The sequence below is a fragment of the Pipistrellus hanaki genome (assembly GCF_964339955.1).
Source record: "Pipistrellus hanaki genome assembly, chromosome: 12".
Classification (NCBI taxonomy): Eukaryota; Metazoa; Chordata; class Mammalia; order Chiroptera; family Vespertilionidae; genus Pipistrellus; species Pipistrellus hanaki.
The window spans coordinates 12,145,668-12,173,450 of NC_140514.1; the positions used below are offsets into that span (position 1 = coordinate 12,145,668).

The 27,783-nt window shown below is 53.1% G+C and overlaps 1 protein-coding gene across 1 annotated transcript; it reads right to left on the bottom strand.

Annotated features, from left to right (window-relative positions):
• Positions 1 to 27,783, bottom strand: EHD3 (EH domain containing 3). Its single transcript, XM_084900176.1, has 6 exons — positions 26,820 to 27,783; positions 16,897 to 17,073; positions 12,945 to 13,042; positions 6,558 to 6,970; positions 5,748 to 5,912; positions 1 to 3,324 (listed from the first exon to the last, which is right to left on the bottom strand). The coding sequence occupies exons 1-6, from the start codon at positions 27,044 to 27,046 to the stop codon at positions 2,797 to 2,799; spliced, it is 1,608 nt and encodes a 535-aa protein (XP_084756302.1). The 5' UTR covers positions 27,047 to 27,783; the 3' UTR covers positions 1 to 2,796.

Here is a 27,783-nt window from a genome sequence, read left to right on the forward strand (position 1 = left end):
TTTAAAGACACGGATAACATTTTTACTTGAAAATGGCCTGTGAAACACCAGCAGCCTCCAGACACAAAATTTGAATCGTGCTTTTCCTCAAGCACCTCAGTGGTTCTGAGCCAGGCAGGATTTTGTGGGCTGGGGGTGCTGTGTGTTTGCTTTTGTATAAAATCCTATCTTCCTTGGTTAGAGAAGGAAGCCAGTGGGCATAAGAGGAAGACCCCAGGTTTCCTCTTAGGTTCATCTCATGTGCCCACCCTCACCCAGGCTTTCTCTGGCCATCTCCTCCTAAGTAAGTTTGAAGCCGTTTCTGACTCTCATGTGCCCCCCACCCCCACCCCCTTTCCTACACCCAACCCCACCCCAGATTCTGTCCTGGTCCCTCCTTGTATTATCAATGTTTGTGTAAATGTTTCCCTAACTGGAAGGCTGTGAGCTCTTTGAGAGCAAGAACTTGGTCTGACCCATCTGGAATTGTCCCTACTGCACAGATGGCATTGATTACGTTTTTCAATGGCTCAGAGAAGGAATTTCTATCTTGACTTTAGGGCCTCTTCTGCATGGCTAGATGGATGAATGGAAGAGAAAATCAAAGAGTAAAGAAACAAATACACACAGAGACCAGTTCATGTCTCCTAGGGAAAAGAAACAAGCCTATTCTCCCCAGATAGTTCTGCTAATTCTGATGAGCTAACACACAAACACAAGCTCTTGGAACAGAGGGGACAGATGGATGTGGGGATGTCTTAGGGCCATCTCTCACCCCTCTTCACTTGAAGGCCCAGGCCCTGCCGTGACCAGCAGTGTCCCTGAACACAAGTAGACTCTGGTCAGGAAGTGGCCCTCATGCCAGGAGCAGGCTTTCCTGGGGCAGTGGTGCAGGGAGTGCTCCTCATATCTGAGGACTTCTGGGACCCCTGCTGAGGGGTGCATGGGGATGGAGCCACAGCACAGTGGGGTCTGTAGGGATTCTTGCCTGTGAGACCGCCATGGCATGCATCTGCTTTCTATTAAATGTGTCCCAGTGGAGGCACATGATAGCCCCAGGACCCTGGAGCCAGCAAGAGGTCAGAAAGTCAAGGCAGCAAGAGCCAGAGGGGCAGCCCCAGAGAAAGTGACCCTCAGCTGTTGAGAGGAGCCTCAAGCACCATTTCCTTTTTCTCGGGAGATGGGAAAAGTGCCAACACAGAAATCCCAGGCCTCCTAGATCTCTCCAGGGTGGAGTCTTGGAGAAAGGAGGGAAGAGAGGCAGGGAAGGAAGGTGGTGCCTGTGTCCAGGTGGCTGTGGGGCGAGGGGACTGACACCCGGTTCCTTCTAAAATAAGAAGACAGAAACTTCTCCCCCCTCTTCTGTCTCCTTCCCTTTTTCCTTCAGCTCAGAGAGAGGCACAGAGCTGACCAGTGGTCTCTGAGAGAGGAAGTTAGACTTCTTTGTCTTGACCTTCCTTTGCCCTTCACATCATGAGACAGAGGAACGTGCGGGTGTAGAAGGAAGCCCAGGGGCTTGAGGGCCATCCCCACTGCAGAGGGGCAGGGAGAGGTGGTTCCACAGGGCGGCCTAGGTAACCACAGGGCAGCCACCAGGCCAACAGGGTATGTGGCTGCTGCCAGGGCAGCCCAATCCCCTGCCAAAGACACCACTAGGGATCTCAGGAAAGAACCCAGCCCTCTCCCCTAGCCGCCCATGGAATGATGCTCTGTGGCCAGCAGGGTACCAAAGGATAACTGTGCTGTATTAACATGAACACTAATGACAAACGCACTACAGTAGTGGGCACATCATAGATACATAGGATATTCTCTCTAGAGCCTGGACATAGATATAAAATAAGTTATACTCGCTTTTGTTTTCCATCACAGTAGGAGCATAGCATACAAAGTGACTGGTTCAGTGGCCACGAAGCAAATCACGGGAGAGACCACGGAGGCGGGAGCAGGGCCCCGAGAATGGGAGTGATGTGTCGAGGGCACTGCCGTTGCTGGTGGCCCTGTGGGGGACACCTCAGACCTCTGGGCAGTCTTTCTGAGAGTCAGCACGAGGTCCCACGTGATAGCCAGTGACTGCATTGGATGACTCAGCTCTGGTGGGAGGTGGAGCAGGGACAGGCAGGAGCAGCATCCAGCAGGCGGGCCCACTCTCCCGCTGGCGCTGTTGGACTGCGGCAATTTTAGGAACGCGGGGCGCCGAGCCAGAAGGCACACTTTGCTTCTGTGATGTGACAGATGGCCAGACGGATGGCCCACCAAGTGCTGCTGGCCCTGCCCGCTCGCCAGCCGGCTCTGGCTGCAAGAAGGGAGCTCAGGGCCATGTCCCTTCAAGGCTGGGACCTGTTTCCCGGGGACGCCTCTCCTCCCTGCACCCTCCTTGCAGCAGCCCCTTCCCGCACACCTCCCGGCCTTGGAGCAGATTTCATATCAGGAAGCCAAAGACAGGGAGAAAGCTCAGAAAACAAAGTGAATCGCCAATTAAGTGGAAAGTATTTCCATCTGTCCTGAGTCAGGGGAATGTGGAGGTGGGTGGGCCGGTAGGTGGGTGAACTCCCTGCAGGAGAAGGCAGGTCTCTGGGTGGGGGAAGTCAGGAAGGAGAGAGGGATGGAGAGGGAGGCTTGGGAGCTGGGACCCTGTGCTTCTGCCGATGATGAGGAGTTGTGTCCAGCCCGGAAACCTGGGGATGGCTGATCCCTCTCACTTGCTGTGTGGTTCTCAAGATTGTGTGTGTGTGTGTGTGTGTGTGTGTGTGTGTCCGTGTCCGCCTCTCTCATCTCCTGTAACACCTGCCTGCTCTGAACCTCCACCTCCTCCCATTAGTCGGCAACTTTCCTCTTGGATGGAGGCAGGAGGTGGATGGGCAGCTCGTTGGGCAGCTCATGGCCCTCCAGCTTGACCTTGATGAGGTGGTTGGCCAGGGCGAACTCCTCGTCGTCCAGCATGCCATCCTTGTCGACATCCGCCAGCTTCCAGATCTTGCCCAGCACCGTGTTGGGCAGCTTGGAGCGCACCATCTCCTTCTTGGCGTTGGCGCCCGTGATCTTGCCGTCCACCGGTGACAGGGTGTAGAAGATCTCGTCGTACATGGGCTTGTCCCTGGCCACGACCCACTCAGCGTCATCGATGCCCTCCCCGGCCCCCTCCCCGTAGCCGTGCCCGAAGGGGCCTTGCAGGGTGCCCTCGAACGCGCCGCCCTTCACCATCGGGGCGGGCCGCTGCGACTCCTCCTGGCGCACCAGCACCATGAGCTGGGCGATGTCGCGGGCCAGCATGTCATCTACCACCTCCAGCAGCTTGCTTTTCAGGGGCTGGAATTTGCTGAAGTCCTGGGCTTGCAGCTGGTCCTGGGGAGGGGCAGAGAGCGGGGAGAAAAGGAGGTGAGGCAGGAAGACAGGGGGAGGAGTGTCCTCCCCTGAGGGGGATGCTGTCTTCCACTAAGGCTGGGGTGTCCACAGCCCTTTGGCCTGAAGCCGAACTGAGCCACATCAAAATCATAAAAGCTCTGAGAGAGGAGGGGGAAAGAAGGCATGTTGTGCTGAGGCTGGGATTTTTCAGGAGGGAGTAGAACCGTCTTGGGGGCTGGGAAGGAGCGAGATGGAGCATGGGGGCGGGGGGGTCTCTCTACTTCAATAAGGTTACACTTGAAAACGCAGAGTGCTTTTACTAGATGGTCTTATTGGCTCCTCTAGTGCCCTTCTGAGGGAGGGGAATCACATCTCATCCCCATTTAGGGAGGAAAAACCAGGCCCAGGCAGCTCAGAACAAAACATACTAGTAGCCCAGGGTCAACCCTGCCCACGGGTTCTTCATCAGGATGCTCATCGGAATCACCTGGGGCGAGTGTTCACTGGCTCCAACTTGAAGCTCCTCACACAGTAGACGCAGCGGACATGCAGATTTTGCAACAGCTCCTCTCTTGGCCTCCCCACGACACCCCCGCTACATGGTAAGAGAAACATGCTCCCCTTTGCACGTCGTTGTGATTTTTGAAAGGTCCTGAGTCTAGAACTCCCGGCTTCCCTGGGCCTCAGGAGTGAGGTGAGAGCTCTCCACTCCTGCCCTGGCTAGGCCTCCGCACCCTCAGGACCCGGGGAAGAGGCCAGTGCACGGGGGATAGGCTGGCGACAAGCACCTCGAGTTCACAGTAGAAAAATTCCACCAACACCCACGGCCACATTCCAAGAGGCAGTGTTAGCTTGGGCGTTTCTCACCTCCCTTCAAGGACAGGCTGAACCAGGGCGGTGGGGCTAGGAGGAGAGGAGAGCAGGGGCGGATCAGCTGTTTTCCTGCCCTCAGGGCATGACCTCTTAAGGTCCCTCAGGTCTCTGTCCATAGCTGGGTGGGTTCCTAATATCTTCCAGGGGCACGGTGGCTATGCCCCTTCCTGCCCCCCCTCATACTTTCCCCCAAAGGACAGCCACTTACGTTATTGATCAGCATACCTAATAGCAGGAGATGAACTCATTTATGTTGTGAAAGAGTCTCTCACATTAAAAAAGGGGTCGTATGGCCCCTTTCAAACATCATCTTCCCAAATGTTTGATTACAGAGCATTAAACTCTTAATGGAAAGAGAAACTACAAGTTGACCATGTTCCAGGGCATAGTCGATTGAGACACAAGTAACGTTAAAGTAATTTCTGAAGTTAGTGACTGGCTCGTGGTAGGTGGTTATAGGCATGAGTGGAAACATGAACAAATGTATATTTTGAATGTCTATTTTTTTAAATCAGATAGGAAACTCAAAGTGTCTATTTGAGACCCTAGGGAGTTCTGAAACCCCAGTTCCCTAGTCACAGCTACCACATCATGTTAAATAGAACAAGTCACCTAATGAAGAAACTGGTTCCCAAGCTTCAGATCGAAGTCAGCAACAAGAGCAAAAGCAGTATCACTGCTACAACTGGGGCTATGTTTTCTCTAACTCTCTGATTTTTAAAACACCATGTTTTGATGTAATCCAGAGCCATGAGAAGTTGCAAAAATTACATGGATAGGAAAGCCCCTTTTGCTCACCACCCAGCTTCCCTGGTGGTAACGTCTTACTCCATTTCAAGGGTGAGTCAGTGCCAGGGTCTGCACTGAGTACCTTATAAAAATTATCTCACGGATGCTCACAGCATCCATAGCGGAGTATGCCTGGGGCCTTGATTTACAGATGAACAGAGGCTCAGAGAGGATTCAGCTAGGATGGGGAGGTATTTTCTTGCTTGGACTGTGGGGGCAGCTCCTGGCTTTTCTATTAGCAGGCCACGGGAATACTACACTCAGAAAACTGCAGGCAGCTAACTGCGAAGGTTAATTATCTTTGTCAACTGCAATTTGCTAATCCTTCACAGGAGGAGAAAAGGCCTTCTGCAGAGGGCTGATGTGGGGAATGACATGAGTCACCACATGTGATGGTCCCTGGCTCAAGAGAGGGGCCTGTCGTGGGCTACAAAGATGGCAGGGTCCCGGGCAGACTTCTTCTCCACGGCCTATGTCCCCAGCCACTCTTACGTACGTGAGGGCCTGGAGAACCTTCATTAGGTGATTTGTCCTATCTCACATGACGTGGTGGCTGTGACTAGGGAACTGGAGGTACAGACCCCAAACATCATGGGACACCCCTGTCCTACTAGGATCGCTGGGGATCCACGTTTCTCTCCAGCCCCAGGTATGACACCTGCTAGGCCCGTGACAGCATGGGGAAGGACAGACCTAGGGCATCTCCCTGTGTGGCCTCCTCCATACTCAGGCTGCTCCCTGTCCCTGTGTCCTGAGGTTACCTGCATCCTCTTCAGGTTGGGAAAGTCTCCAGGCGAGATCTGGTGCTCCCGCTCTATCCGGCCGTAAATCTCAGCCAGGTTGTTCACCAGCTCCTTCTTCTTGTTGTCCTTCCCGAACACGGAGGGCATCTCCTTCTTCAGAGAGCTGATGATGTAGGCATGGACCTGGGAAATGGGCAGAGAGAACACTTCTGATCAAGACCTGGATCCATTCCTTTCTTCTTGGTGGCTCTCAACCATCTCATCCCATAAACCCCTCCTCCTCCTGCTCCTACTTCCAAAATAATTTCTGTCCACACTCTTGCTCTCTCACTTCTTGCAGCACTGAACTGTTTTTCTGGATCTCAGGGGAAAGGCGAGATTGTGGGGAGGTTAAGGTCAAGGCAATAGCAGGGACGGTAATACTGGAGATAATGCTGATGAGGAAGACAATAACAATAGCCAACATTTACTGAGTGCTTTTGAGGTCACTGGCATGGCAATAAAGGGTTTTACATTCTGATTCTACTCTATCCTCCAACTCTTTCATTTCCCAGGTGAGGAAACAGACTCAGAGAGATGGAGGGCCTTGCTGGGGATGAGATCACAGTTTGTAAACAGTGGAAGGTAGCTCCAATCTGGCCATGTGACCCCATATCCTGCCCCCGGCTGCCTGTATGGGCATGGCTGAAGCTCATGACACAGTAGTTACAGGACATGCTCACATGGGCAGGCAACGCTGAAGGTTGCAGGTGGCTCTTGCAGCTAAACCCCGCCTCCCCAAATACATGGTGCCACCCATGCTGCCCATACCCCCAAGGGCAGACTCACCTTGGCCAGCCTGGCTCTCTTAATGAGGTCATTGAGCTTGCGCAGGGCAGCGTTTCGGGGCAAACTCTGAATGTCCTTGAACAGGTCCTGCTCCTCGGCCTCGAAGAGCTTCCGGTTGTCAGGGATGAGAAGGGGGTGGGACCAGAAGGAGCCGATGTAGACCCGGATCACCTCCGGGGTGTTCACTATCTTCCCCAGGGACCACATGAGGGCCCCATACACCCGCATCAGCTGCTGGGTCTCGATCTGGTCGGCCTTGTTCAGCACCACCCGCATCTTGTCCTCGTGGTTCTTGAGGGCCTTGATGACCTCGGAGAACTCGTCAGAGATGTCCAGCTTGTGGGCATCAAAGAGCAGGATGATGCGGTCAACCCGCTCGGCGAACCACTCAAGGACAGCAGCGAAGTCATACCCTGTGGGCAGAGGGACAGTCAGAGGGCACAGGCTAGGAGCTGGGGTGATGCACCAGGTGCAGTAGAAATAAGACCATCTTGGGAGTCAAATCTGGGTTCCAATTCTGATTCTTCCGCTGTTTTCACTATTTGGCCTTGAGCAAGTTACTCTGTGTCTCTAAGTCACAGTGTTTTCATCTATCAGTGGGCTCACTGATAGTACCTCATTAAGAGAACTATAGGGACTAAATATACTGAAAGCCCAGCATATAGTAACTGCTCAATAAATGGTAATTATCATTAGCAGTCTTTTGATTCATGGAAACTGACCCTCTCCCTTATGGAGCAGGGCCTAGGAAAGTGACCAGGCAGGGATATTGTCAGTGCCATCTAGAAGCAGTCACCCCATGACTCATCCAGGACCACCCCACTTGTAGGAGGCAGTGGTGGGGTGCGGTACATAGTTCTCTAACCCCAGATCCAGTGCTTGCTCCGGCTGGCAAGATGGTTACAGCACAACTTCATTTCACCCTCACAACACCCTCTGTTGTATAATAGGTAGGTGGGGTGAGGAGTATCATTCCCACTTTCCAGAGGAGGAAACAGGTTCAGAGATGAAGTGAGTGTTAAACAGCAGGCAAGGGGTGGGGCCAGGACTTCACCTGGCCAACAAGTCCCTGTGCTCCCTGCACATGCCACGCGGGCAGCAGTCCAGCACCTGGCCACATCCCTGTCTACCTGCTCTACCCTGCCCTGCCCTGCCCTCCCCTGCCCTGCTCACTGCACAGGCCCAGCCAGCAGCTCCCACAGAGCCTGGAAGGCCTGTGCATTCCCGTTCCAGGTGGGCCTGCAGCCTGCAGTCGACACCTGCTCCCCTGCCTGCGCCGCCCCAAGGGATTGCTCCTGGCTATTTCTTTCTTTTAAAAAAATATATATATTTTATTGATTTTTTACAGAGAGAAAGAGAGAGGGATAGAGTTAGAAACATCGATAAGAGAGAAACATTGATCAGCTGCCTCCTGCACACCCCCTACTGGGGATGTGCCTGCAACCAAGGTACATGCCCTTGACCGGAATCGAACCTGGGACCCTTTTGACCACAGGTCGATGCTCTATCCACTGAGCCAAACCGGTTTTAGGCACTCCTGGCTATTTCTAATCGTCCCTTTGGCATAGCCCAGTAGACTGCCTGCTCTCCCCTCCCAAAGGCAGTCCTTCAGAACTGTGGGCAGGAAGGGGGCAGAGGGCTCAGAAAATCAGGGCAACCTCCAAGATGGGGATTGAACCATTTGTATGCATAAGCATCTACAGACACAATTAAATTAAAAATATTGTGGAGTAAGGATGGTTTCCGTTTTGGATGTATGGCAGTTCACTGGTTAATTATGCCCTAGATTCAGCTTATGTACAACCAGGAGTGAGAGCAGTTGAAAGACATGAGCTGGAGCCTTTAAGGAAAAGGGCATGGGACTGGCTCTCCCATGTACTCACTGTGTGGCCTTGGGCAAGTCTGAACCTCCATTTTCTCAGCTGTAAAATGGGGATAACAACAACTGACTAATGAGGGGTCAGTGGCAGAACTATGGCAACAGGATCCGACTGCAGAGGGAGGGGCTGAGTCTGGAGCCTCTGCCCCAGGGCCTGGGGCGGACAGGACACCAGCGACAGGCCCCCTTTCCCTCACTGGTCCGGGAATGGGTCCCAGACCCATAACAAGAGCTCTAGGGCTCCTGCAGCAGTCTGAGGGCTCATGACGTAAGATATGGTCATGGGTGGGGGAAATTCGAGCTCCAAGAGATGGAGGCCGAAGCTGGCCTTCCTGGAATTGCTTACGCAAGTCTGCAGGCTCCAAGAGATCTGGATTGCAGGCGCCAGGCCCAGAGACTGGGCAGCCTGCAGGCACCTGGGCCTCTCCCCACGGCCCCCAGGCTCCGGCCGACGGGAAAGAGAATATATCTAAGTAATGCCAGGCAGCAGGAAATCAATGAGACAAACCCAATAAGCAAGGCAGCTCCTTAAGGACCCGCTGGCTTCCTTCGCAGTCTAAAGAGAAACGCAGGGGATACGGCAGCACATGTCTTGGCACATTCAGCCACTCAATCTCATTGATCCTCATATCTGCCGATGCCAGGGGTAAACAGGGCCTGCACATCTTACAGGGAAGGGAGAGGGAACAGAGGTGAACGGGCTGGCCTGGGCTCACACAGCCAGGTGGTGGCAAACTTGGGACTAGAACCCAGAACCTTGACTCTTGTCTACCTTCCCTTCGTGCTTATTGCCATGTGCCTGGCTGAGCCCAGAGGCCTGAGCCCTCAGAACAGACAGTTGCTTAGGGTCCTGCTCTGCCTCCCCCCAAATCTCTTTCAAGATTTAAAATAAAATAAAATAAAATAAAGTAAAATAGTAACAAGGCATCGATTTCCAAAATGTGGAAAGGATTGAGATGACTGTGGTGACAAATGCCACACGACATGCCTTCCAGAAGGCTTGCAGGCTGTCAGCAAGCCCTTGGGAAGGCATCAGGACTCTCCTGCTGTCCCAGTGAGGCCCAGGAGGCCTCTAAGTGCTGGCCCTGCTCCAGCAAGGGGGCCAGGGATGGGCCAGGGCTGTGAGAGTTCCTCAGGGGATGAGATTGTTCTCATGCCTACTCCCCACCTCCATGAAAATGTGCTGGGAAGCCACGAGACTGGGAGCCAGGAGGTCAGAGCTCCCATTGCAGCGTTGAGACTGGGCAAGGGGTTCACCTGCTATAGAGCTGCTGAGCGCACCTGTGCAGGAAGGGCTTGCTGGGAGAGATGTGAGCTCCAGGTCCGGGGGTTGCTTTTCCAGGGTGGAGCCGGTGGGGATTTCTAACTGAGAGCAGCCGGGAAATGCGGCTCCCCAGTGAGAGGGCACTCAGGCTTCCGGGACCCACCCACTTGTGTTGCTTCCTTGCTCCTTCCCAGTAATGAGTCCTGGGCCTGCACATCCTGTCACTTCCCAGAATGCCTCCCTGCCCCTCTGCTGCCCACCCAGTGCATCTCCATGCAGAGACAACTGCTGCTCGTGGCCGCCCAGGCCCGGGTGCTGGGATGTTCCCTGCTTTCTCCCACCCCACAAAATAACCACCCCCGGCCTGGGCCATGGGGCACACCCTGAGCAAGACCATGCTTTGTCCAGCCTGGCCTGGGGTCTGAGTCCTCCTTCCTGTGAAGCCTGGGGCCTGGGGAGCCCTTGGGAGCAGCGCACTTTCCACACGGGGCCCACGGCCCAGAGGAGGCTCTGCAAGTGTCACAGTGGCGCCTTTTTTCTGGGAGACACAGCCCTGTGCAGGGTTGGGGGTTCAGCCCTGCCCTGGGCTGGCCGAAGGGAGGGAAGAAGTGCCTTTCTGCCCTGGGACCAAATATGGAGCTCTGAGGGCCCCAGACCACAGCCAGATAAAGTGCGTTTGGTTCTATGTACACACTTGCGGGGGGGCGGGGGTATGTGTGTGGAAGGAGGTGTGGATGTGTGTATGATGTGCATATGAGCATGGGTATTTATGTGTGGAAGTGCATATGAGTACGGGTGTATATGTGTGTGGATATGTATATGAGTGTGGCTGTATATGAGTGTGGGTGTATATGAATGTGGATGTATATGTGTATGGATGTATGTATGAGTGTGGGTATATATGAGTGTGGGTGTATAAGAATGTGGATGTATATGTGTGTGGATGTGTGTATGAGTGTGAGTGTAAATGAGTGTGGTTGTATATGTGGATGTGTATGGATGAGTGTGGGTGTTTATGTGTGTAGATGTATATATGAGTGTGGGTATATATGAGTGTGGGTGTATAGGCATGTGGATGTATATGTGTGTATGAGTGTGAGTATATATGAGTGTGGTTGTATATGTGTGTGGATATGTGTATATGAGTGTGGGTGTTTATGTGTGTGGATGTGTGTATGAGTGTGGGTGTATATGAGTGTGGGTGTAAATGTGTGTGGATGTGTGTAGATGAGTGTGGGTGTTTATGTGTAGGTATAAGCCGGACCCTCCAGCTTCTACAGCTCTGTGAGGAAGGAAGAGGAGGGGCGCTGTGTACTGGAATCCTTCTCACTTGGGGTGCCCTGACATCTGGGAGTGTGTGACCCTCCCTCCCGGTTTCCTGGAGAGCTGAGGTCAGCACTGCCCGGGCTGACGATGCAGTGCTGTGGCCCAGCTCCCAGCTCCGGTTTCCATCACCGGCTGCTTTGCCAGTGGCTGCACTGGTAGACTGGACCAGGAGGGCAGGGACAAACTGGCCTGGGGAGCACTCCTGGGCATCACTTCTCCCAAAGGAGGGGCTTAGTCACGTGAGATGGGAAAGGACAGGAAGGGCAGGAAGATGGCCAAGCACCCAATCTGCGTAGGGCAGCCGCTGAGGCCTAGAGATGAAGGCAGGAGAGAAGGCAGAGGAGTGGAGAGAGAACGGGATAGGACAGGAGCAGAGGAAGGCAGGGATCCCTGAAGCAGGGAGGCCACACACAGCTGCACAGGCTGTGCACACACCGCTGCAGGGAGGCCATCACACAGATGACCCTGGAGCTGCAGAGGGTGGCCCTGGCTGGCAGGTCAGGGGACAGGAGGGAGCGCTCTGAGATCCATGCCCGTGTTTCCATTACCATCTGTGGGCCCGACAAGGTCATCTGAGGGGTCGTTACTCCTCCTTATACACAGGAACAGCGAGGCTCAGGGGGAAGTGTGACCTGCTGAGAGCCGCGCAGGTTCTAAACCCCCATCTCTGAACTTGAGTCCAGACCCGCCTGTCAGGCTGCACTGGCCTTGTAGGGATTGAGTCTGGCTCTTCGGAGCCAGCTAGAGGAGACAGGCTGCCCGTAGGAAACAGCGCAACCTGGGGGAGCGGGTGCTGGCCCTGGTAGGCCATGCCCCTGGCGGAGAGGGTGTTCGAACACCTGTCTGTCTGTCTGGGCCGCAGAGCACAGGGGCCAAGGGAAGCAGACAGCCAGCTAAGGGTTCAGGCGAGGCGAGAGTTCCAGCCGCTGCCCAGGGAGCTCTTGCCAGGCCAAAGCCTTTCCTTCCCGGATGCTGACTTCCGAGTGCTGATTTGGCTCTAGCTCAGCTCCCAGCTCCACTACCGGATGGGTGTGCCTCATCTGCTTTTCTTGCCAGAGATACAGGGCACAGAAAGGGTAGAGGCGTCACCTGAGGCACACAGCACACCGCGGCAGGGGAGGCTGGGGGTGAGGGGCAGTTGTTTTAGCTTTAAACAGCATCAGTCTAGCTGGAAAAAGCAGTGATGATGATGGTGAGGATCTATAACACCTTACTGGGCACTGCTATGTGCCAGGCAGAAAGCTTTTAATCTACATTATTTCTTTTAATCCTCAAACAACCTATCCGATAGATAGAATTATTTCTCCCTACTTTACAGATGAACCAACCAGAGCAAGCAAACCTGCCCCAGTTCAGGCCGCCAGGAAGTGGCAGAGGCAGGCTTGGAACCCTGGCAGTCTGGCTCGAATTCCAGCTCCTAGCCACCCTGGGGGAGATCTCCCTAAGGCACGGTTTCCCCCCTTTCTGTCCGGAGTGAGCAGTTTTCAAAGTGCTCTCACATCCCAGCTCCCATCCCCAGGCCCAGCGCACGCTGTCCTCACATTGTGGAGCTGAAGTTCTCTGCCTCGCCCGCCCGTCACCCTGCAGAGCAGCAAGCTCCGGGGCAGAGACTGCAGGGACTTCAGAAGCGACCAGGGGCTGGCCCACATTAGGTATCGCTTGGAGCATGAGTAACCTCGATGAGGGAGGAAAGGCAGATACTGATGTCTCCCTTTTACAGAGAAGACAGAGGCCAGCTGTCTCCCGAGCCACGGTAGACCCACCCTGGTCCCCTGGCCACTGCCTCGGACCATCCCATACAGCTCACGGCGCAGCACCGGTTCATCAGGGGAGACAGCAAGGCCCTGGAGGCCTGATCCTGGATTGGAAGTGAGAGAACACACCTGGAAGAACAGAGCATAGAGCCCGCCAACCCTACCTCGGCTGATCCTCTGCTTTTCCCCAGAGAGGATGCCTGGCGTGTCGATGATGCTGATGCTCTCCAGCACAGGGTTGGGCAGCTGGGCACACACGAACCTGCATGGACGACAGGAGTCCGAGGTGAGCCACCGTCCTCACGTTGCCTGACACATCCTTGTTTCAGCCGCATGTCCACCTTCCCTGCCCGGGGGCAGAGGTTCAGAAACCTGGCTGCCTTCCCATGCAGACGCCCAGCTCCATGTCAGACTTAACCACAGTGCTGGGCCTAAGACCTGTCTGCTGAAGCAGCTCCTGGGAGAGCCTGGGCAGCCAGGGTCCTGCACTGTGACCCCCGCTGTCAGGAACATCAAGATGTCCAGAACTCGAGCCTTACTGCCAGGGAACCAACCCAGTCTGGTGAGGGTTGGCAGCATGTGGCCAACCTGAGAAAGGTGGCAGCATGTGGCCAACCTGAGAAAGGCCAGGCAAAGGGTTCAGGAGACCCAAGGTGGAGAGATGTAGTCCAGGACAGCCTCCTGGAGGAAGTGGCACTGGAACTGGCCTTGATGAAGGGGTCATATCACCCAGAAACATTTGCTTGGGCCTCAAAGGGCTATCCAAATATCAAACTTTGCTTTTAGGATAGCAGTCAAGCCTTATTCAAAGAAAAACATTTATAGTGTTACATCCTGAAGTCTCAACGACACACTGGTAAACCTAACTTAGATCCTTCTTACTTCAGCCTTCACTCTCATATGCCATTTTTGGTGGAAGCTAAAAGGGTACTTTTGGTAGAAGGTAAAAAGGTGTCTTACTCTCCCAGGAATATTATGTGAAATGGCAGAGATACAGGAAACATGGGAAGAAAGGAGGAGGGGAGGCCTTCACAGAGGAGGCCGAACTTGAACTAAGACTTCAAAAGATAATAAGCATTTGCCAGGCAGATAAGAATGCAGGCATGTGTGTGTGTGTGTGTGTGTGTGTGTGTGTGTTTGCGAGCGCGCATGCGGGTATGTGTATATCAGTGAATGGGTAGTGGAGAGAAGACAGTATTCCAGACTGAGATAAGAGGTAGTAGTGAAAGAGCAGTGTTATGGGTTGAATTTTGTCCCCCAATGAGATCTGTTGAAGTCCTAACCCCTAGGGGGTCTAGAAAGTGACCATTTTTTCAAAATAGGGTCTCTGTAGATGTAATTATTTAAGGTGGAATCATACTAGAGTAGGGTAGGCCCCTAATCCAATAAAACTGGTGTCCTTTTAAAAATTAAGTTAGGGCAACACTGGATAATAACATTCTGTAGATCTCAGGTGTACAATTCTATAAAACAACACTATAAGATGAGAACACATGCGAAGCCAGACACGCACAAGCAGAGGTTGGAATCATGCTTCTACTACCAGGAACACCTGACCCACCGGGAGAGGGAAGAGGCAAGAGAGGATGTTCCTCTAGAATCTTCCGAGGGAGCATGGCCTTGCCATACCTTGGCTTCAGCTCTGGCCTCCAGAACTATGAGATAACACATTTCTGTTGCATTAAGGCTCTGAGTGGCAACTAGTAGAAGTAGGTGCAAAGGCAGCACAGAAATGAGACAGCGCGTGCACCTATGGGTACACATCATCGAGGCGAGGGCAGTAAGGCTGGAGTGGCCAGAGATGAAGCTAGACAGGGAGGAGGCGGGAGGCCAGATCTCAAGGACCTTGAAAGTCACATTAAAATTTTATGCTGAAGGCAGTAGAAACCCATCAGAATGCTTTAAGCCAAAGAACGACATGATCCGATATGATGGTTGTCAGCATGTCCAGTTCAGTTCCACAAATACTTATGGAGGGTCTGCTGCATGCCTGGCACTAGCCCAGATAAGAGAGGTAGAACAGTAAGTGACACAGCCCCTGTCCTGTCGAAGTCCATGGTGTCCATTACACCTGAGACCCAGCTAAATTCTGCTCCTGAGGTTCTATGGCACACCCCAGTGTTCTACAGCACATCCCCCATCTTGCTGAAGCTAGTTTGAGCTGGGCTTTCTGTCATTTGGTATCTGGGGCCAGGGTTGTGGCTGAGGCCAAACCCAGGCCAAGCATATGGAGTAAGAAAGGCAGGAAGCGATGATGGGCCAACTAAAGGTGACACCAGGTCATCGGGGCCAGAGAAAAAGGGGATACAGAGGAGAATGGATGCAGAGAGGGCCTGATCAGGGAGGCAGGAGGAGAGAGGATGGTGGTCAAGAGAGACAAATACCAAGGAGGTAATGTAAGGGTGGAAAGAAGCCCTGCTTATGATCACTAAGAGGTCACGGTGACCTTCACACAAGCAGCTGTGGTAGGGTGAAGCTACATTCCACAGGTTGGGGGACAGGAAGAAACGAGGAGATGAAGCCAAGAAACTTGGCTATAAGAAGAGAGGGAGAGTGAAAGTTAGCAGGACCTGCTTTCGGGTTATCAAGAGGAGATTTTCCTGTGAAGGGAAGGAGCCAAGTGAGGGTGAAGTGGTCAGAAGGAGAAGCAGTCACTGATGGAGAGGGTCCCTGAGAAAATGTCCCTTAGCCCCAGGACACGATGAGGCAGGAGTTAGACCTTGTGAGGACAAGAGAAGCCACAGCTCTCTACGCCCCCGAGGAGGAAGTGAGGACAAAGGCAGATGAACTTGTTTACAGCAGATTAAACAAACAACGAGATGGATCTATGGACACAGCTTCCTATTCTCTCTAGAAGGGAAGGAGGCCAAATGCCGTAAGAAGGAGGTGCGGTGATTGGAGAAGGGCGGGAATTTGACGGGGGACATGGTGTAGGCTGCTGTAGGCTGGCTGAGGGGCACAGAGATGGGCAATCTGAGGTCTGGGGTGCAGCCTCCTGTGAGTGGCTGCAGTGAGTGGCTGTTGCCCTTGCAATGGACATGCCTGGCAGATCCCCAGCCCACAGTCAGAAAAGCACGAAGCTTCCCCAATTCTGGTCACAGGGTTCCTGCACTAAGCCACATTCTTTCATTCCCCTCTGGGTGGAATGTCATTTGCCTGGAATGCTGGGTTGTGTTTTTTTTTTGTTTTGTTTTGTTTTGTTTTTTACACTTTCAGTGTCACCTCACTCATCTTGATCACCCATGTCAAATGCCAACTTCCCTTAAGACCATCTCAGTTGCTCTTGCCTGGAAGGAGGGTATTAGTATTATCCTCTTTCACAGATGGGAAAAGTGAGACACAGAGAAGTTAGGCAATTTGTCTGAGATCCATGGTGCTACTTGGCAGGATTTGAACCCAGGTCTGTCCAAAAGCAAAGCCCATAGCCTTTCCCTCTTCACTAAATCCCTCCAATTAGGGAAAGTAGTTTAAAAACTTTCAGTGCAATACTCATGCAAAAATGTGGTATGAGTTTATAGAAAAAGTGCTATCAGGGGATATCCTGCATTTTCGTTAAGCAAAAACAGGAAGACCTGGATCAGCCTACCAAGCATTCCCTACAGCTTTCCCACTCAAATCATCACAACCACTCTGGTGTCTGCAGGCTTTTACTTGTGACCTGTCCAAGGTCACACAAGGAGGTTTGTAGGAAAGTCAAACTCAGGACTTCCACCTTAAGTCCAGGGTTCGTTCCACCAGTGAAAACCGTGTCCAGTGACAGAGAAAAACCTTCCTCTGCCTCCTTCCATTTGGATGCAAATCCCTTGGTAGCACAGGCAAAGGCTGTGAGTGCTCTCTGCTCTTATTGGAAGGAGGTGCAGAGAGATGGGTGTGTGTGATTCACCTTGCGGTACCCTTCCCTGCTCCTTGATCAGGAGAAGGCAGCCTAGCATCTGCAGCTCCTGCATCCCTACTCTATAGTGACTGGCTCAGTTATATTCTGAGCAAGGAAGGGACAATTCAGAGAGACTTTAGGCGTGGGAAAGGCACCACGCCTCCCAAGACTCGGCCCTGTGTTTTCCCTTCTCAGACTCCAAGAAGAAGAAAAGTCAGTGTGTATGTTCCCTCCGCACTCACCTGTTCAAGAAGGCATTGCCAAAGGCGTTGAGTTTCCGGAAGGGTTTTTTAGGATCCACCACCAGGGCATTCCCAGGGATGGTCCCGTCCATCTCACCATGCATCACTGCAATGAAGGAGTCGGTGGTCGGCTCCGGCCCAATCCTCATGCCTGGAAAATCCTGTTCCAGCAGGTACCTGGCAGAGGGAGCAGAGTCATAAAACAGGGATTCTGCTGGGAGATCAATATGGAGCATCTACTAAGAGGCAGGATACAAGGGCAGAGCCACGGGATTTTTCGGCAGGGAGAGAGGACTGCTGGGCAGGGTTTCAAAGACGTGGTGGAGAAGGTGGGATTACAACTGAACTTAAAATACAAAATCTGTTCTTCTTGGTTCTTATCTTTTCCTCTCCATGAATCAGTAGGGGGGAAAATGCAAGGTTTGAGCTCAGAGCTGAAACGCGGATTGACAGTGATTGTGGCACAGAGTATCGCAGACTTTACAACTGCTGATGGATCTGCATAAAGACTTGGTTAGAATTAGAGCATCCATGGGCTCTGCCAGCTTTCCACAGGTCATTATTTATTTATCTGGCTAGTCAAGTCCTTTAATAGAAAACTAGCTCATATATGAGACAAAAATACAGCTAGTGTACCTGACTGGTGTGGCCCAGCGGTAGAGCATCAACCTATGAACCAGGAGGTTGCTGTTCAATTCCTGATTCAGGGCATATGACCAGGTTGTGGGCTCAATCCCCGGTGGAGGGCGTGCAGGAGGCAGCCGATCAATGACTCTCATCATTGATGCTTCTATTTCTTTCTCCTTCTCCTTTCCTCTCTGAAATCAGTTTTTTTTTAAAAAAAAAAATATAGCCAGTGTGACAGCTACATTATGATAAGTGGATCTCCAATCCCTCTAGACTTCTGGTCTACTCTCTAGTTGCCAGATCCCTTTCTTTGCTCTTCTCCTGGCCAGGACAGTGACAGCCCAAGGCCATGCCCTTCTGCACAGCCCCCTTTAGAAGTCAAAAGCAAAGGCACATGACGAGCCAGAGAACAAAGAGAATAGCTCCTAAGGACAACTGAGTCATTTAGAAGAAGCTCAGAACAGCTTTGGGTCCAAATAGCATGAGGCTGAATTCAGGGGAGGAGCCCAGAACTGCCTCCAGTTGGGACTGAGCAGAGGAGAGTCCCAGGACCATGATGGATGAGGAGCTAAGGGTGTAATGACCAACAAACACAGACTCTGGGGTGAGCCCTCACTGTGCCGAGAACCTCCTGAACCTTGAGGGCTCCCAAGAGAAGAGAGGTGGAATCAGAGACTGTTAGTTGGGAGGGGAACATGGAGACCTCCTGGACCAGTGGTCCTCACCCCAGCTTCACAGCTGAACTACCTCGGAGCTCTAGCTAAGATGCCTGGTCCCCACCCCCGGAGGTTCTGACCCAATCACTTAGAGGCGGGGCTCTGGCCACTGGTGCTTGGTAGGAGCTCCTCAGGTGACCCCAATGTGCAGCTGGGGTTGACAGCACTCCCATTTCACTGAAAAGACCACTGACACTCCATAGCATTCCATGCCAGGCATCACACCAATCATTTTGGGACCATATCTCCTTCAAGTCTCACTGCAGCCCTCTAGGTAGGGATTAAAGAAACAGAGGCCTGGGAGGGGTATGTGACTTTCTCCAAGTTTAACAGCTAATAGTAAGAGCTGAAACACAGACCGAAATCAATCTAAAACCAAATCCTTTGCCCTTCATCTGCCTTCTACCCTGAGGAAGTCACTGCAGAGAGAGGTGACGCAGACCCCAGGGAAGGTCAGGGCAGAGCTGGGACCAGAGGCCATGTCTCCAGGGCCCAAGTGCTCTGCCCATCCCATGCCTCCCCCAGGTGGGCCTGCAGCAGCGGTCCTGCTCTGCTCACAGGGTGGTGGCGCTGGGGTTTTTTCCAGGTCGTGGGTCTCCTGCTTGTGCCTCCGAGAAGGGTTTGGAGCTATTATATGACTCTGTGGTTCAGGCAGTTTAAGCCGGTTGCTATGGGTCGTCCCCGGGGATCCAATAGAGAAGCTGGTGCCCAGAAGGCTCCCAACCCCCAGCACACACCAGAGGGTTTAGGTGGCCTGGGGAAGCCCTTCGTCTCCCTCCAGCATCCCAGCCCGACAATCTGGGTGTGAAGCAGGATTTCCTCCATCAGAGGATCATTGTGAAACCTGGCACTTGGGTTATGAATGAGGAGACGTCCAACAGCTGCAGTGCTTGGAGAGCACTTCCTGCCTCCTCCTTCAGGCCCTCACAGGAGAGGCAGGGAATCTCAGCAGCCCGGGGCCAGCAGGCCTGGTTTTTAACTAGGAGGGATATGCCTTTCAGAAGGCACTGGGCCTCTATGAGCTTCAGTACCTTCCTCCATCACACGGGAGGTAATAGTTCTAATTTATCAAGCACCTGTGATGTGCCAAGCCCTGTTCTAGGTTTTTCTATGGATTATCTCATTTCATCTTTACATCCACTCTGAGTTGAGTACTATGATCCTTACTGTCAAGTAGGCCTAATAAGAAAGCCCACCTCTTAGGGTGTTCCGAGGGTTAAACTAGTTACAGCCCTTCAGCACCTAACCCAGAGCCTGGCACCTAGATTTATCATCCCAGGTTAAAGAGGGGGAGACAAAGTTAGACAATTTGCCTCAGGTCATGCAATAGGTACATAGCTGAGCTAGGATTTGAACCTGTTACTTGGATGTGAGAATTTACGTTCCTAACCACTACCTTGACTATCTCCTTTCCCACCATAGGTCTCCTCTTGACCAGGAAATATGTAACGGCTGAGCCCCACATGGGACTAGAATGCGGAATGGTACAAGAAGGTCACGAAGGAATATGGCTTGGCAGGAGGCTGTCCAGGGCCCAAGCTTTGGAAGAAAGGTAGGCTCTGGGTCCTACAAACCCAGGAATGTACTCTTATCTATACATGCCTGTCCTAGGGGTTCTCAGCGAAGCCTCAATGGGTGACGCATGATATGCAAAAGCTGTTGCTATCAAGTGACCAGAGTAGGCCCCAGGCCCCCTGGCTCTCAAAGGACATTCTTGGGACTTAAAAATAGTAAAGCCAGATTTCCCTGCGAAGACATTTCATGAGAACCAACACCATGCCAGGGGAACCCCATCCATTCTGTCTGTGTGCCAGGAGCCCCTGCCCCGTGAACACGTGGGTGAGAAGCCCTAAGTGTGAGTTCTGAGGTAGGAGGGGCTGGTAGATATGACCAAAGGCTTGAGGGAAGCTGACAGAGACAGAAGTGGGGAAAAGCCATTCGGCGGCAGCTTTGAGAATGCTCAGACCGAACAGGGCCAAATGGCAGTGATGGAGTATCCTGCTGACCCAGGCGGCTCAGATTCCATCCCTGAGAGACATGCTGTGAGATCAGATGATCAAAGGGCAACTTCCCAGCATGACAGGGCCACTTCCCCGGGATGTGCCGGAGCCCCAGCCTGGGTCTGTCTGAGCAAGGGCCTGAAGGCTGGGCCGGCTCTCCTGCCCCTGTGGCAAAGCCCACAGGAGCCCAAACTTGCTGACCACACATGGGCCTGGAGGAACACAGAGTCCAGAAAAGCCAGCAGCACGTCCAGGGACACAGGGGGGCCGGGAAGAGACCCGGAGCTGGGTGAATTCTCAGGGACATTTGGGTATGGCTTGCAGCACAGAGTGCCCCCTTCACAAAGCCTCCACTGTGTCAGGAAAGGACAACCTATTGAGGGATCTCCTCACTGCTGCTCTGTGGGAAGTGATACAGATCGCCTCTGTTGCCAGGCGCAACCATTCCCACGGCAGCAGACACAAAGCCAAGTGAATGCAAGCCTGGGTGGGAACGGCCGAGGCCAGGACGTGCAAGGGCAAGGAGGGGCTGCGGAGGGGCAGTGCTGTTCCGGGACCTTTCCCCACATTATTCCACGGAATTGATCCTACACGCACTGTGAGATGGCAGCATTATTTCAGTTTTGCAGTGGAGTAAATTGAGATATACGTTGTCCAAGTTCATGGCCAAATGGAAATAATTAGCAATGTTAAGAGCTAAGATTTTGGTCCATTGTGCCCCCCACCACGCCATCCCCTGCCATCTGATGAAAAGCACATAAGTACTAAAACCACAAAATAGTTGTATGGAAGTCCTACACAAGGCTGATTTTTTTTTCTGTGAGAACTACTTTGTTGTACATTTTTCTTCAGCAAATTATTTCATGGCATTTTCCTCATTTGTGTGTGTGTGTGTGTATGTCCTGCTTGCCTGGCAGTCTAAGCATGCAGTCTGCTTTAGTGGTGACTTAAGCACCCAGGGAAAGGCATGGAGCCAAGACTCTTAACTTAGTCTGATTCCAAAGTACCGCTCTCCGCAGCAGTGGGCCAGGCCTCGGCTGCTGCTGGGACGGCGCCCGCCCCTAACAGAGGGACGGGCTCTGCAAACATGATGCCCTGGGCCCTCTGCGTTGCCTCAGCCCAGAACGCACCTTGCTGGGTGGCTCCTCCATCACAGATAGGACCTTGGACATATCACCCCACAGTCCAGTGGCTCAGTGTCTCTGGTTTATAAAAAGGGGATAAACCTTGGTTTCTAACTAGCCATAGGGTCAGCCTGAAGGTTTCGATAGGACATCCATGAGCTTGGGGAAAAACAAAGGTTACACCAGACATTTGCTCATCGGGGAAGAGATAATAATTAGCGGATACAAACACCTCATTGTTGCCTGTTAGTACTCAGCGCATTTCTACAGAGTCTCCAAATCCAGTCCCGCAGCCGCCCCAATGAGGCCTAAATGGATTCATTCTGTCATCCCAAACCTGACTTACACTCTTCCCAGAAAAATCACAAAGCTCTTAATTTGCATATCTTGTGTAGACTCGAAAGGCACGTGTCACTTCCTGCCTTGTATCATAGGTATTCGTGTTATAGACCTGAGTCTTTGGTCTATCTTGTCTGTGGACACAGACAATAGGGTGGTGAAGGCCTGGGATGGGGTGGGAACCCGGTGGAGTGGGCAAGGAGGGGGAAAAAGAGGGAACATCTGTAAAACTCTCAAACATTTTACTCTTAAACATTTTTTTAAAAAATTAAAACAAAAGATAAAATTAAACGGAGTCCCAACAATCATACTTGCCCTGTCAGTCTCAGCGGGTTTTAGGGAGACTGTAAAGCACCCCAGAGACACAAAATGAGGGAGTAGGTGGGGGAGACCCCTGATGGTGCGGTTGAGGTCTGAGTCAGCTCTGTGCTCCTCAGAGCAGAGCAGCCACCACTGTCCCTGGGGCACAGCAGCTCTGCCACCAAATGAGGCGACCCCAGCACCAAGACGGGTGGCCACACTGCCAAGCCTCCCTCTCCCTTCCCCTCGCCCGCCCACTCCCCGGCACTGGGGCTCAGGCCCCTCTTCCAGCTCTCCCAGCACAGGATCCAGTCCCATCACCCTGGCTGTGGGAGGGGCCCCCAAGGGCTTCCCCCACCTCCTGAGGGCCAGCCTCAAAGCCTCTGGTTAGAGACTCTGCTAGAAAGAGGAGAGGGGATGATCAAGCCCCAAGCAGAGTGCCTGCAAAGGCACTGGAGCTACCTTGGTCCCTTCCCCTTCTAATCCCGAGGAACCCTCGGAGGCGGTTGTTACGATTCACAGGATAGAGGTGAGGCAACAGGAGGGATAGCTCTTGCTAACAAAGTCTTTTATTGGTGGCCGCTGGAGCCCGGATCCTGCTGAGCAGCAGGCCATATTCTATCCATGGCCTGGCCTCATTGCCAAGGCTGATGAGGTAGAGCCTTTCTCCAGGGCCCTTCTCCTCCCAGGCAGCACTGCTCCTGATGCCCTCCACACACCTGACTTCCAAGCGGGATCTTAAGCTGGCCCTGGGACAGGCGGACCCAGCCTCACTTAGGGCCCAGCAGATCCGAGCCCTGACAGAAAAAGGATGCCCACTGAGTGCAGGCTGGACAAGACAGAGGTGTTGCAGGGACTGTGCCTGGTGGGATAGACCTGGCGGCGGTCAGTGGGTCTACCTGGAAGGGGATGGGATGGTGATGCTGTAATGTATGAGGTGAGGCCTAGGCGGTAGGGATGAAGCAGCCACAGGTAAAGCTGAGTCACTTTGGGGGAGTGTTCAAACATCCCCCTGAAGAAGAGGGAGAGGTTGAAAGGGTCAACTAGTAGCAGCTCCTACTGTGTGCTCATACTTCAGAGGCCAAGTCATGCCGTAGAAGGGCCACCCAGGCCTTGAGGTCAGCCCAGACCTCCCTGTGCAGACACAGGCAGCTTGGTTCTGGCAGCCCCAGGCCTGACCTCCCCGCCCCCCAGTCCTCTGTTTGGCCCCCCTTATGGCCCCGGAGAGCGCTGGGCTTTCCGCAGCCCTTGGGCCAGCCGGCTAGTCACCTCTGTGACCAGGGGGCCAAATGGGGCACGGGAGGAGGGATTGGAGGCTGCCTGCCAGGGGAAGGAAGAGTGAAGGGAGAAAAACAGCAGAGGCAGGGAAAGGCTGCCAGGCCCGAGGGACACAGAGCTACTGTACTCCGAGGAGGCAGCCTGTGTTGGAGGGAGCAGCCACAAGGCCAATTTATTGTTTATTTTATTACTCTGGGTTGCTGGGCCTTAGGCCAGAGAAGTTATTTCAGGCAGAGATCATAGCACATTAATTAGTTATTAAAAGAATGCCCTTTTCTGTGTGTTCTTCCTGAGAAAAGAAATAAACCCCGCGGCAAGTACATATAACTGAAAGTGGGTGGGCACTCCGGCGGCAAAGGCCCAGGGCTGGGAATGAAGAGGCAAGTCTCTATTCCGGAGAGAAAGGCCCCTCACAGGCTCAGCCTGGGATGGAGGGGAGAAGCCTGGTGTCCCAGGCAGGAAGCGGGAATAGGGAGGACTGAGAGGCCGGGACAACCTGAAAATCTACGCCCCTCGGACCATCCTACCCCAGTGCAGCTTGGGAGAGGGGTGCTGTACCAACTTACCCTCTTGGAGAGCAATTCAGAAATAGGACCCTGAATAGCGAAATTAAACGTAAAAGAATAAATAAATAAACAGAAACAACCCTGCATAACCTTCGGCCTAGTGATTTTGCTTCTGGGAATCTCTGAGAAAACAGTCAGTGTGTGGAAAAACACTACCCACAAAGATATTCAGAGTGATACTGCCACAGTAGAAAAGTCTGAAACATCCTAAAACATTCAAAAGGAGTAGACTGGTGCCGTGAATAATTGCATATACATACAGCGAAATAGCAGGAGGCTCTTATAAAGAATGCTTACCAAGATTTTCAAACTTACACGAGAAATGCTCGCGCTGGAAGTGAAACAACTCAGCATACAAAATTACATTACGGATGATCTTAACCAGGTGATAAAATAGCTAACCATACTGGAAATATGCGTATATTGATATACATGTGAATGATATTTAAAATGGTTTCCCTTGTGTTGTGGGATTATAGGTGATCTTCTTTCTTCTTCTGTACATTCATTCTCTGCATTTTCCAATTAAAAAAAAAAAATAACTTGTTCAGTGGATTTAATGACAAGGCAGGAAAACATGCAATTTGGTTTGGGAAGGCGTCCCTGTGCTGCAAGCCCTCCTACCCTGCTGGCCCACTCTCCCTCATGGGGAGGCGGCTTTTGATGCCTGAGCTAAATTCAGTTACTGACATGATGGGGAGAGAGAACTCTTGTACTCGGAGGATAAGAAAGAGGAGGGATCTGCCCCTCCCAGCCTTCCTGTTTCCCTCAGATAACGAATAATCTATGGCAGCTTGACCCAGCCACTTTTCTAGACCCGGTTAACAGCCAGCATGACTCAGGCGAAACCAGGAGAGAGTCTCAGACAGAGGCACTTACACCTGCCTGCTGCCTGGAGATCCAGCACCCTAGGGACACCTGCCTTTTCCCCACGTTCCCTCCCATTCTGCAAACGGATACTGGGAACCTCCCGTGGCTGAGACCCCAGGCGAGGCCCCAGGAGCTGAGGCACCGTTGTATGTGCTGCTGTTACAGGAAAGAGAAGCTCTAAAGAACCAAGGGGTGTCCAGTGGGCCAGAGAAGGCTCTGCAGAGGCAGGCGCCATCTGTAAATGGCCAGGACTTCCCGTGGGCGCATAATACAGGCCAGAGAAAGGACACAGGTTACAAAGGAATCATGCACAGAACCCATATATTTCTAGAGTGTGCTTGGCAGCAATGGGCATTTAACAAAGTCAAGGAGATGGGTTAGATCAGAGCCCTCACCCAAAAGTCCATGGTGGTCCTCGGGCCCACAGATTACATATAAATTTTTGATGTATGTGTATTTTCTTCTAAAGTTAAGTCCAGCTTCCATCAGATTTTCAAAGGAGGAACTAACTTTTTTAAAAAAAAAGTTAAGAAGCAATGGGTTCAATTCATAGCAAAGGGTCCTTGTAGTTCCAACAGCATAAGAGATCCGAAAGCCAACTGGCCCCACTCCCCCACCCGGGACCAAACTTATTCAGAAATCACTCAGTCTCTCCATGCTGCTGAGCCCAAGGCTATCCGCCTCCCCAAGGATGAACTTGATCTGGCGGTCTATTCAGACACAACATGTTAGTGTGGAGCATGCGCAACTTGCAGAAAGCGTGTGTTATGAAAGTCTACTGTGAAGAGAACATTTGTATATAGAAAATCAGAAACCAGACTGTTCCCGTTGCTGCTTTTCTTTGCCAATCAAAGACTGGTGGTGAGGGCTGCAGGTGCTCAGTCAAGGAATGGAAACAAGAGCACCCCGCTTTCAAGCCTGCAAGGGATGAGCACTGTTGACTTTTGGAGGCCACGGAACCCATTGCTATGCTGTAGGAGCCTGCCTCTCACCATAAAACACCCTAAGCACCAAGAGCTTGGCCAGGGCTGTAGATGAGGCTGAGGGAAATGGCTGGCCTTGAAGGCTGTGTGGCCTGAGGACTGGAGAAAAGCCTGTCGTCTAGAGATAAGAGGGATTCTCATCCCACTAGCGGCCCATATGCAGACCTCTCCGAATGCAGGGTGGACATGTTGACTTCTGGAGGATCTCTCCAGCCCAAGGACTCTGTGATTCAAGGGAATGGATGACTCACCCTCAAAGTCACAGGCATTTAGCCCAGCATCTACTTCCAAGGGTCAAGGATCAGCATCCCACATTGGCCTCCCCCCACAGTGAGATGACGCTGGGCCGTGAAGCTAACCTCTCCATGCCTCAGTTATCTCACCCGTTAAGCTGGATGAGACAATCAACAATATCCCTTCCACCTCTAAAAGACTTCAATATTATTACCGAGCCATTAGCATCAAACAAGGGAAAAGATTTTTAAAAACAACATGCTCTTTCCGATACTGCTCTGTCCAGTCTCCAGGAGATAACATGTCTGAGCTTTGCCCCGCGGAGGAAAATGATAAAAGGACAAGAGGCACTGCCAGGCAGGGAAGCTACAGGGTCCCCAGCCCACCTCGTCAGCTGCTATTGTAAAGCCCCCACGTGAATGGCTGAAACCGTTACAAGGCAAAGGAAACAGAAGTGGCCCTAAAGGGCATGTCCCTAAAACGTGAGGGTGTAAGATATTCCCACACGGCACTCTTGGGATAAGGGATTTCCCACTCATGTCTCCTGGGCCTTGGTTTCACCATCCATAAAATGGGGAGACTAGGATGGCTCTGATTTTTCAACCTTTCAAACTGACCACTTGAGCCAAGGCTCTACGCTCAGTGGAGAGGCATTCAGTAGGATGGGGTGGGGGACCAGCAGTGAAATTGTGGGGTAAGCTTTGGACACATGAACATGCAAAGATTTCTTCAGAGTCCCGGAGAGATGACAGTGCCCAGCCTGGGGGGGAAGGGGGGGGGGGCGGGACACGGCACCAGGAGTGAATGGAAGGCTTAAGCGCTGGGAGGCAGGGTGGGGCTGCCGGGGGTGGGGGGTGGGGGCCTAGGGGACCCTGGACTGGCTCACCTGATGAAAGTGGTCTTCCCAGTGGAGTACTGGCCCACCAGTAAGACCATGGGCTTGTTGTCAAAGTCGGCATCCTCCAGGGCGGGCGAGTGAAACTCGTGGAAGCGGTAATGCTCTTCCAGGGGCAGCAGCTTGCTCTTGTAGAGTTTCTTGAGCCCCTCGCTCACCGTCTGGAAGACCTCGGGGTCCTTCCTCCGCCGGTCATCGGTGCTCAGCCAGCTGAACATCGCGGCGGCTGCTGGCCCCCTGCGCGCAGCCCAGCAGGAGGGCGCGGAGCCCCGCGTCCGCTGCCCTTGGCTCCTCGGGGAGGCGGGGTGGAAGGGGGGATGCCACGCAGGGCGGGCCCGCTGGGCTCGGAACCGCGCCGCCTCCGCCTCACCCGAGCGCGGGGCTCAGCTGCACCATGCCCGGGGCGCGCGGCTCGGAGGTCCCCGGAGCAATGCCGCTGCGGGGCGGAGAACGAGCTCTTTCCAAGCTCCTGGGACCAAGCCCAGCCCCAGCTTCATCCAGCAACCCAGGCCGGAGGGCAGGAAGAAGGATCGGGGCTGGGCGCGAGGGTCGCGATCTTGGAAATTAAAAAGTCAAACCTGTAATTGAACTGCCAGATGCCGGGGTCCGGGGTCTCCCCCTCCCAGACCGCTCCAGCTCGGACCCGGGCACAGCTTAGGGGATGCTCCGGCTCCGCTCCTGCCCAGCCAGGTCGCTCAGGGGGATGGGGCGGTGGGTGCACCAGCCCTCGGCCAGCTCCCAGCTCGGCGTTCGCAGCCCCAGGCGCAGGTTTAAATGCCAGCGGTGCAGGAAGCGGGCTCCGGGAGGAAGTCCCCGAGTACTGGCAAGGCCAGCCCGGCCCGCGGGCCCCGGCGGCCAGGAGAAGCTGAGCAGGGCGCAGCCATGTTTGTGGGCAGATGATGCTCCGCTGGGGACCCGCGGGCTTTGCTGCCTGGGAAGCCGGGATGCTGCTGAG